Raw genomic sequence first — 11,368 nt, 5'->3', positions numbered from 1 at the left:
CGGGCGATGCGAAATGCTTCGGTTCCCTGGCGCTAGAGTCGCTGGTAGGAGTTTCAACAACTTTTCATATCTCCCAACCAACCAGAAAAAAAAACGGACCCAAAAACCAGAACGTAGAAACCCGCGAGGGAAAATCCTGCGAGACGAGAATCGAAAGTCTGTCGAGAACTCGGCGCAACCATAAACCAGAGGGGACCAGAGGGCTTATGTTCCGGCCACGTCTTCTTCTGCTGGTTCCACTTCTCCGGTTGCCTCGGCCCATAATTCATCGCTTTACGATGACGACTTTTGGGCGCTCGCTTGGTCCGCGGGTTGGTTGCGCATGATGTACGGCGGCGACCCTCTCTATCTCCCCTTCCGGGATAGGGAAATGAGGCCCATGTTTTGTTTTTTGTGTTTTCGGTCGGCCGGCCGGCTTTGCATCCCGAAAAGCGGTTCCTCTGGAACCCGCCCACGACATAAACTTCGAGCGTTCCGCTTTTCCAGCGATGCGGAAAGCCCGTCCCGAGTTCTCGGCGCCGTTTTCCAAGAACTGACGGGACGCGGACGCCGCTGGTGGGCCCCGCGAAGACACACCGAAAGGACACTTGTTGTGTGTGGCTGCCAACATGTGGACCGAGTCGGTTTCAACGTTTGACACCGCTGCTTTGGAGGAAAGATTAATGGTGGCAGGCAGGGCAGGTTCCCAGGAAATCCGCGGAACCGAACTCGCGTGGACCTCGAGAAACCTACTAGCAGAGATGCGTCCGTGCCTAATTCGTCCCCCTCTTTTCCCTCTTCTTCGCAGGGTATTCGGTTCGCGGCGGTGCTCCAAGTGTTTGGCGTCGATAAGTTCCTCCGAGTTGGTGATGCGTGCCCGGCACCTGGTCTTCCACATACGCTGCTTTTCCTGTGCCGTCTGCGCCACGCCGCTCACCAAGGGCGACCACTTCACGATACGGGATTCGGCCGTCTTCTGTCGGTAGGTGATCAGGCCGCAGTAAGGCCGCAGCCATCCAGCCAGTGTTCCAGTATTGATCGATCACGAACACCCTTTCGCTTCTCCGCAGATCCCACATTGAACTGCCGCTCGAGGCGGCCCCACCGCTGGCCGTGGGGATGCCGATGCAGTGCCCGTACCAGGGTCCTTACGGAAGCTCCCCGAATGCACCGCTTAGCCCCGAGTGTGACTCCGGGCCGGGCGGACCTGGGAAGCTGAATCCTGCCACCTACTATCCGCCGCACGGAGTGACGGGATTGCCGCAGCAGCCACGCCAAAAGGGTCGGCCCCGGAAGCGGAAGCCCAAAGACATCGAAGCGATGACCGCCAGCCTAGGTAAGCTCCACTGCCACTGCCCATATCTTGGACCGAAGTAGTGGTGACTTGGTCCGTGGGGGTTCGAATCTTCATTCTGGATAGTATCCAATCCAAATCTTCAAACAGTCTTGAAGAACTGTTGTGCGAAGTTTGTACGACGAAGAGTTGACTTGAAGAATTATGAATTTATGATAACCTCCAGCCAGCCAGCCAGCCAGTCAGGCGCCCGTAACGCTTCCCACAATTTGCTAGATCGGATCGGAATTTATGTATGCTGTTTCTGTTGCCTTCTCTATGCGATCGTCTGCGATCGTCGCGTGTTTCGGAGCTCGAAGTTCGCAAGAGGGAGCTCTGCCAGAGAGAGAGAGAAAGAGGCCAATGCTACGATGTTGCGATGCGCTTCTGCGAGCACACCACCGCCGTGTGTGTTGCAAGAATTTATGATGTCGGCTTGTCGGCAGAAGGGTCGCGCGAGGTATCACTCTCTCTCTGTGGCCCCCCACTGACGGGGCCGCTGCTCCTCCGGTGTGCGAGGCGACAGAAATAAATAAATATTTAGTAACGTTTGGCGTGTGTGTGATGAACGGGGCCGATAGCACACACAGAACGCGAAGCCATCTGCCTGCCTACCTCTCGCTGCTATCTTGCGCCTGCGTACGTCTACGCCGCGATAGGATCATGTAATTGCTCTTCGGTGGTGCGCGCATTGGCTACCGCTTCGGAAGGCACCCTTCTGCGAGAGGATCATCGCCGCGAGGGGTTGATCGCCGTCGGACCGTTCTTGCCTTAGCACAATGGTCCAAGCCTCTTGAGCGGCCGGGAGTCCGGTGCCGATCCGAAGTTTCGCAAAGCGGCCCCGGGTTCGTGTCCCACCGCAATGATGACGGGCAGATGGTCGGTCGGGGGCCGGTGGTGTTTAGCCCCTTTTTGACTGACAGCTTATGTGGTGGAGGAATTTGAACGCGCTCTTCTTTTAACATATCTCCACGGCGAAGAATTGTAGCGCAACGAAGTGAAAAAAAGAAACTCAGCGACCCCGACGCGACCCCCGAGCCGTTGATCGCATTCCACATAGCAGAAAGCCTGTGAGGAAGTGTTACTGTTAAGTGTAGACCTTACATGGGGAGACCGGTAGCCATATCAATCAAATTTTGGAGTCCAACTGTCGGTTTAGGTGTAAGTTCTGTAGAAAAGGTACAAATTTGTGAAATACAGATCACCTTAAGTTAGTGATCGACTCAGAAGTTCCCTGACGGAAATCTGATCTCCGAGAAGTCGGTCCTAATGCCTTGGCATGGTCAGCTCTCCAATATCCGGCAGGTAGTATGCAAATTTCCACCGAATGAAGCTGTACTCCCATTAGATACCCTGCTAATGATAGACATTGTGGAGACACTTCACGACTGCTGGCGGACTCCAAGAATCTCCCCCCAAAAAAACCGCCACCGGCTACCGGGACCCCTTAATGAAGGTAGAGCTGCGCGGTAGCTTAATTGGGCGTGATTTGATGGACTGTGGACTCTAAACGATCGGCTCTACAAGCGATTTCCGTCCCCTGCGGGCGTCGTCGTCGTCGTCCGGGTCTGTGGTGTCTGCCCGGAAATGGTTTCCGTGTTCCCGGTAGGTTTCTTCTCGGAACCTCCGAGTTCCGACAGTTTCTCCATATCAAGGCCGACGAATCGTCGACTTCGTCGTCTGAATCTCTCTCCGGACCTGTCCGGTTCTAGGAATAGAACTGCTGCGCTGCTCGACAGCCATCCGGCAGCAGCAGCCCGAATGGTTCGTTTATCTCTATTAGCACTCTCGCACAGACGGACAAAAAAAGGCCTCTGAAACGATAGCAAACCGATGAACCCCGGGGAGCTACTTGAGAAGCGAGGCGAGCCTGGGTTGATCGCGGCAAGGCCGCCTCTAGAGGTCGCACCTTTTTTTCTCCGTTCCCTCACCCGTATGTTCCGCCGTAGGGTCGCCGCCGGGTCCAACGGGTTTTAGATTGCCCTTCCGTTCGTCGTGCCCTAATCTTCGTGCCCAGACTCCCAGAAGAACAGTGAAGAAGTTGAAAAGTTAATAAACATATCATAAAGAATGGAGATTGTAAAGAGGTCGAGGGTTCAATAAAATCGAGCCCCCGAGAGTCCGTTGTGAGGTAACATGCGGTAACGCATAAAGATAGGCCGTGTGTCCGGGTGGACCGGCGGCGAAGGAGGAGGCGTGCAGTGTAAAATGACCTGTTTGAAGCCGGTCCGCAAGGACCACAGAGAAGCCTCTCTCCGGGAGGAAGATTCTTATCGGTCCCGGTTTCGGATGGCGCGGGCAGATGACTTCCCGCGCCACACGGCGAAAGCTTTGTCATCTGCGCGCGTTGGCATAGGATTACGGTGGTAATTTATGGGTGCGCACCACACACACACCAGTTGGCCGAAAGAGGTTGACCTGATTTTTCCCTTAACGCCACGGCCACGGGTCCCCGGCTGCTTTTCCTGGTGTCGTTTGGCCCTTTTTTGTTTTGTTTCCCAAGCGTCACTGCGTGGCCGCGCGCCTTGAGCGCATTGAGTCGTAATGTAATCCTATTCTTCCCGAAAATCGGACCCCGCGGTGGGTTGGCCGCCTCGAGACCGAGAACGAGAGGATTATTTATAAGTTTATGAGTTTCTTTTAAGCTCGGAACTATGCTATGGCACCAGACATGTTTATAGGTTCGTGTTAGCCGTAAACGTCGTAAACAGACCAATTCCAGGAACCAGCCACAGGGAAGTGGCCCGCGAAATTGATCTCGCGCGCTTGGAAGCTTTTGGAGGAACTCTTGCGGTTGATTATTGGCTTGCGAACTTAAAGCGAAGTTACGCTTTCGACAGAAGCCCATCAAAAAGATAATTAAAATAACAAAACCACAAAAACGTGCACCGAAAATTACTCCGCCACGAAATGAGCTGTTGGTAGCGAAGGATAACGCAGTCTCCAGCGTCAGCCTCGTATCCTGCTGGTGTCGGCACCCAGAAAGAATTTCGAGCGCATCCACACCGACCGTTCAGGCACCGTTTTAAGTTTCGTGGCTTTTATTACGACTCCTTTTACGGGACTCCCGGCTACACGGCTTCTTTATGATCTGCGACCGACCTGGAGCCGGGGGCCGCGCGGCCTGGGCCGGGGCGTTAAACATGTTAATAACAACCTTCAACAGTTGGCGCAGTTAGCGGCCAGTGTTTGCTCCCGCCACAAGGATTCCCGGTCAACAGAGAAGGACCTCCGGCCGGCCCGGCCGGGCTGCTGTTTGCGAAGAAGTTCGATTTTGTGTCAATGTTTGCCGGGACCGACATCCAAGATCCCAGACGAAACGTCCCGGATTGATCGCCTCGCCGAGTGCGCGCGCCCGGCGGCGACCGATTGAAGGCCAACTCTGAAGGGGAATGTTTTATTTTTCCATCTTTTCGGGAACTCCATTGTTTTGGGAAATGATTAACGGCTCCGGTGCAGTCGCTGTGTTTGCGTTGACAGCCCGGCGAACAAGAAGCCCGGCCAAGATACACTTTCGATGGGTGCATCGAATCGGGGTCCGGTAACCGTGTTACACTCCGTCGATCGGCCGCGATCGAACCGGTTTGCGGCGTTGGAACTTCGGGATCTCCTCCGGGAGATGCTCCTCCTTCGTTCGGGGGCTGCGTTCGTTCATTTTGAATCTATTTTGTCGCAAGACACGGTGTGGTTCCGATGCCATTGCAGCGGCTTCTGTGGGAACTCTGCGGTCCCGATGGTCCCGGTGGTCAACATTGTAACAGATCGTCGGTTTTCGTAAACGCTTTCGAAGCGGGTGTTACAAAGTGCTACAAAGTTCGGCCAAGAACACGCACCAACAATTAACCTGCACCGGTCCTAACCTGGACCCTGTGCTGGACCCTCACCCAGCGGGGTCCAAAACGGTAGCACCGAAACGCAAACACAATTGTCGAAATTACGCACATTTTCGCACATTCGCCGCCGCTAAGTTGGGACTCGTGATCGTCACGTCAAACACGCAGAAACCGGACTCGGCGTTTGACGCCCTCCGGTGCTGGCTCTGGCTCAACCTGTCCGCGTGCGGACCCGGACCGGAATCCTTTGGAATTTGACAACTCAAGGCGCCTACGGCTGCTCCTTGAACAAAAAAAGCCACAGTCGGCCGGTCACCGAAGGAAGCGCCCGGACATGAAGGAGGCCGAACAAGGGGGTCGGCGGACCAGAAGGGGCCAGAAAACAGTATCATTGTCTGGCGCGTCGGTCGGTTATTTCGAACCCGGTTATTAGGACCGGACCAGAGTGACCGGAGGGTCACTCTGGTCACTTTTTCCCAATCATTCGCAGCATCTCCGCAGGCGCTCTGGGGATTGGGACCCAAAAACACAAGAAGCCGAACACCGAGTCGAGTCCGCCCATTTGCCAACTACCGCCAAGTCAAGCTAGCTCGAGTGCTCGAGCCTGTAATTTGTCTGGCGCGGGCTCGGTGTTCTCGAAGGTGGAGCTCTTGACGTTTCGCTTCCTGTGCCTCTTCTTCCAGCCGCGGACTTCGATGGTCCGAGCTCTCAATTTGGGCCGTTTCTGGGCGATCCACATTAGATCGCTTTTGTCTACGATCTCGGCTACTGGAAGTGGCTGGATGGCTGGTTCAGGAGCAGCAAGTATCTCACCGTTCAAAGTTGGACCAAAGTTGGACCTCCAAAAGTTGAGGAGGAGGGCACCCTAGTTTGGAGGGCAAATGAAAAGCGGCCTCTAGCGTCTAGAGACACTGGTCTGGTAAGCGTGGGAACGACTCGGGGAACAACGGCAACGGAGCGTAGAGCGGGCACCCAGAAGAAGAGTTTATGATTCCAACAGCACTGTAAACATAGGTCGTTTACGTTGTACACCGCAAACGAGGCAAGGTTAACCCGAACCGACTGTTGGACGCCCCTCGTAGTTGCCCTCCGTGCAAGGTGCAGGTTCCAATCCGCCGTAAACGGGTTCGCGCAAAGTTTTCTGAAGTACGAAACAGACGTCATCGCCAGCTAGTGACAGCTCGGGGTTTTTGTTTGTTTTGGAGTTCGTTGGAGCGAAGTTTTATTGCACGGCCGACATGATGCCGACCCTGCAAGGAGATCGAGCAAAGATCATACCTTCCACGAACCCCCCCGTTGATACACTTGTTCGCGGGCAAAAACAAGTAGCCTCTTTGCTGTGGCTAGGCTCTAGGGGTCATACAGGTCCGCGGTTTGGGTGTCGGGGACCGGTTCCCGAGGGTCCCGAGGCGGAATGACGGGGACGGTCGATTAAGACATCCTACCGGAGCGCGAGCTGTTTTTACGATTATGACGATCTTGCGTCTTGCGCCTCCCAGCGACACCAGCATCCGATCCGACCGGCCGGCCGGCCGGGGGTTACGAGGTACAATTTCCTTTTCCACTAAAACTTCGGCTTACACCCTCGGGCCTTGGGACTGCCTCTGACTAGACTCGCGGGCTGGGCCAGACAAATTTCTGGCTTCTGGCCTTCTCGTCTGGGTCGTCTGGGGCTTTGATTTTACGATCAAAGCCGAGCCCAGCGAGAGCATATTAAATGGCTTACAGCGCTCGGGGAACCTGGAGCCACGGCGAAAAAAAAGGAACTACAATAACACGCGGCGGCCTTTGCATGTACCGCCGCACAATGAACAAGTGACTCGCCTACCGGCCCGCTCCTTTCGTGGCTTCGTGGCGGTGGTGAGTTAGCAATAAAACGCTACGCTTACCCCACCACCACCGCCGGAGCTAATCCACCGAGCATGTTCGGGGGTCCGAACTTTTGACCACCGCCTCCCCGTGTTCTTCCCGTGTGTTCTTTGCAGACCTCAACACCGAGTATCTGGATCTGGGCTTCAGCCGAGGGCTCGGGTCATCGTCGCGAGCGAAACGGATGCGCACCTCGTTCAAGCACCACCAGCTGCGCACGATGAAGTCCTACTTCGCCATCAACCACAATCCGGACGCGAAGGATCTGAAGCAGCTCTCGCAGAAGACGGGCCTCCCGAAGCGGGTACTGCAGGTGAGTGATATGGAAATTTAATCGTATAATGAAGATTATAAGTACCTCGAGATTAGGTACGAGAAATTAACGAAGAGGCTACATGGTTGGAAGGGAAGACAGAAGGGCTTGTATTACTGTGGCAAAAAATGATCTGGAATTCGCTGATAACACGAAAAATCTTTCTTTACTCTTATTAATCTAAATCATCACCTTTAAAGTAATTCCTACTCTATGCAATACATCCATTTCTAGATTCGTTAGATTTTTCGAAACTATCTTAATTATTTACTGTGGAAGGTGCTCTCGTATCGGTCTCTTGAGTTTAAAGAGTATTATAGCCTGGTCTAAAAGTATAAAATCGGATTTTTTCTAAATAAATCAAATGCTTATTCCATTGAAATGAAAAATTATATTTTATTCAAAGTAATAGATAATTATAATTATAAAAATAATAGCCTAGATAAAAATTTTCCCATCCTTTGGCTAAATCGTGGATTCCAAGAAATTCGATTTCGAATTCGAAAGAATTCTTCGTCTTTTGAAGCAAACCAATCAGTCATCCAATTTTTGACTTCCTCGTATGAATCGAAGTGCTGCGAAGGAATAATCGGAAGGTGCCAAGCTAAAGTCCAAGGTGCCAAGTTTCAGAAAGTCCTTTTTTGGAGTCCTCCGACGCTCTTTGCTTGTTAAGTCAGTATCCATTTATCAATTTTTTAAACTGCTTAAAGCACTGCGATCTTCCAAGAGCATGATCGCCGTAAGCTTCGACAAGCCTTTGATGCGATTCTGTAGCAGTTTTCTTCAAGAGGTAGCAACGTCATTTTTAGGCACAAAATCGAAATGGTCTGACCTCTTCAAAGATAAGTTGCAAGATAAGATAAGTTTCGACATGAAATCATTTGCCTGATGTCGAAACAAGGTAATGTCACCCAAAAAACATAATTAGGAAGACCAAATTGACTGCTAGAGCCATCTGTTACACATTCTGACTCCATACTTTTAGGCCTAGTAAATGATCACGAAATACGAGTGCAGTGTGAAACGGTGCATTATCGTGATGCAGACACCATAAATTGTCTCTCCACAAAATCTTATTATTGTCACAAAATTGTCTTAAACAAATCATAATGCACCAAGCTACGATAGTCGAAGATAGTAGTTTGTAGTATTCTTAAACCTCGAAGTAAGACACTGACAAGACACAGACACTATGGAACCTCTTTATTCTTCATGGAACATCCACGTCGAGCTAGATGCTCCTGACAATCAACTGGGCATCTTTGGTCCAGTTGCAAATTCTCGTTTACGGACTACTTAGAAGCCTCATTACTTAAGTTCACCAAAACAGAGTTATTAGGTCAATTACTTCTCGGCAGGCTCGGTAGCTTGCAAACCATGTAGCAAAGGTAGCCTCCTCATTCGCAACACAGCTAACGTGCCCGTTTTTCTTCTTTCGCTCTCTGCTCTCGCACTCGCAGGTCTGGTTCCAGAACGCACGCGCAAAATGGCGCCGCATGATGATGAAGCAGGAGGGCAAAATCATCGACTCGGACAAGGGCGACGGTTCGCTCGACCTGGACGGCTACGTGTCGCACAGCCCCGGTTCCTACATCATGGGCGGCCCGGGCAGCCCGTCCTCGCTCGACTAGCAGCATAACCACCACCAGCAGCAGCAGCAGCACCAACAGCACCAACAGCATATGCAGTGGCAAGTGCACCTTCGCCGCTGGATCCGTCGGCTGCTCGGTGGTTCCGCCGCTGGGGTGGACACGAACGCTGCGCCGGCCGCCCCCCCGCCAACGATGTGACAGCATCACGCGCCCACCCCCAATCGTCCAGGGATTTGTGGGCACGCAAAGCCGGAGAGTGCGTGAGACCCAGCACCGGTCGCGCGGCGTGGAAATGTAAGAAATGCGTCTTAAGCGCTTGGGGAAACTTCCAATCAAAGCTTGGCGCGGACGGGTGGGCACGCTGAGGCTCCGCGGCAAATGGCAAACGCGCTTGACAGCCACAAGTTGGAAGGCACAACACGGGCGTAACATAAGACGGCTATGCTCGAAGAGCGCGCACACGCTCATGTGCGGCGGAACAATGATGTTATTATATTCAAATTCAGAGCCCTTTTTCTTCCTTCCTCGCGTTTCCATGTGTTTTGCATTTTTTTTCTGCGCGAGCCAAGTCGAAGCCCCGCCGACATGAAGAAGCCGCCTGACCGCGGCGGCATGCCCAGCAATTTTTGTGGATTGTGAAAGAGCAAAACGGAGTCGTGGCCAGCCGTGGCATAGCGCGGCCCATCTCACGCTGTTTGCGCTTGGGAGCTTTTGTCGCCCCCTTCGCGGTGGGTTGGCTGCGGCGTGGTGGCAACATATTTCGCTGTCACTGGCGCACAAAATTCGTTCGGCACCGGTAGGCGCTAGGAGCGGCCCCAAACGCCCGTGGTGGTGAAAGCAATACGGCAGCATCGATGTTGCAACGCACACATACAGAGAGAGACAGCGAAACTCGTCGAATAACAGTGAAGAACGTGGCAGGCAAAAAACAAGCAACATTTAACATAACCCTCTCTGCCTGCCTGTCGGAGCATAAAAACAGTAAGGGAAGGCAAGAAAGAGAGCGGAGAAAAATGAATCGAAAAACAGTACAACATAAACGGTGAGATTTGTGCGAAAGATTAAATAAACCGAGAGGCGATGCAAAGAAGACGGGTCGTTGGGTAAAACGGGTGGTGGAAAGAAGAGAACAATGAACGAGAACAAGCAGAAGAAACGGGCAACACTAAAGATGGCGGTGGCGCAGCGTATGTCCGCGGACAGCAACTCTATAGCAACTCTAGGGTTGAGAAATCGAACGGAAATCGGGCTTCCGACTGGAAAGAGAGAGAAAGGACATGCGATTCTTAATAATAATGTATGCACATATGATTACCAACGCGCATACTTATGATTCTCTTGTGGGCAATCCTTTCGACAAGCGACCGACCAGGGCCCAGGGTCCCTCCGAAACTCCCTTCGATTCGTATCGGCACAATTTGAAGCCCCGGATCTGAACGGGGCGGATTGCGGATGACGTTATAATACACAGCCACAAACCGACACACAAAACGGCAGCCAATCTGCGAGACGAACGTCTGACGTGCGTAGCTGGGGCTGGGGCCGGCTGATCCTGATTTGGCCGCGATCGCGAGATGAAGCAATGCAATTCATGAATTGCAAATCGCTCCGTCGCTGTTGTCTGGTTCAAGGATTATCCCACCGGCTGTCGAACTCTCTGTGGATTGTGGAAGCTTCCCCCGTAGATTGTCCTTCGCATAATGCTACCACCGTCCGTTGATTGCGCTTGATTTCCATTGAATGCGCCACGGCACAGGACGCTTCGACGCTTCGGTTTTTGCTTGCACCGAACCTTTAAGGGTCTGCTCCTTGGGGTCTTTCCGAAGCACCACGGAAAAAAATAAATAAACAATGCTGCGGCGACCCTACCGAGGAACTTCTAACCGTACCTAATTTACTTCCGATTTGGGCTTTTCCTCGGAGGCTGGTGCGGCTCTGGCGTACCCAAATTGAGACAAATGTAAAATTTATGAAACGAATAATGTTCCGCGCTCCTTCTCGACGGAGAAACATGCCCCTTGTTTCGACCGACTAATGAGACGGACGGCGGCGGCGGCTGGCAGGCGGACGACTTTAGGGGAATGTCTGGTTTGGGGTGTAGTGGTGGCCGCCAAGTCAGTGACTGGATGCTGTTCCATAATTTATCGTTCCTCGAACCGCCCCACTATCTGGTCCCGCCTGCGCAGTGTTCCGGTGAGTTACGAGACGGGATAGGATAATTATTGTTACATTACTCTTACGGCTTGGCGCATGACGGACGGACGAAACAGGATAAGGTTGGGCCGCCTCCGAAAAGTTTGTAAGATATTTGGGCTGAGCCGACACGGCCACGGTGCACGGGGACCGACTTTCTTATGGTAGCAAAAGCGTGTAGGATAAATCTCTATTGCTTAAGAAAAAACACAAAACAACTTCCCAAACACACACACGGACACGGAAACACTGTACA

At 52.6% G+C, this 11,368-nt stretch overlaps 1 protein-coding gene across 1 annotated transcript; it reads left to right on the top strand.

The window, feature by feature from the left end:
• Positions 1-785: 785 nt before the first annotated feature.
• Positions 786-8,958, top strand: LOC128272283 (protein apterous-like). The gene is made up of 4 exons (XM_053010060.1): positions 786-961; positions 1,050-1,315; positions 7,131-7,327; positions 8,788-8,958. Exons 1-4 carry the CDS (start codon positions 849-851, stop codon positions 8,956-8,958), a joined length of 747 nt encoding a protein of 248 aa, XP_052866020.1. The 5' UTR covers positions 786-848.
• Positions 8,959-11,368: the final 2,410 nt, after the last annotated feature.

Source organism: Anopheles cruzii, chromosome 3 (genome assembly GCF_943734635.1).
Source record: "Anopheles cruzii chromosome 3, idAnoCruzAS_RS32_06, whole genome shotgun sequence".
In the NCBI taxonomy this organism is placed as follows: domain Eukaryota; kingdom Metazoa; phylum Arthropoda; class Insecta; order Diptera; family Culicidae; genus Anopheles; species Anopheles cruzii.
The sequence above is the reverse complement of the archived record's forward strand: the minus strand, read 5'-3'. Positions and strand labels throughout refer to the sequence as shown.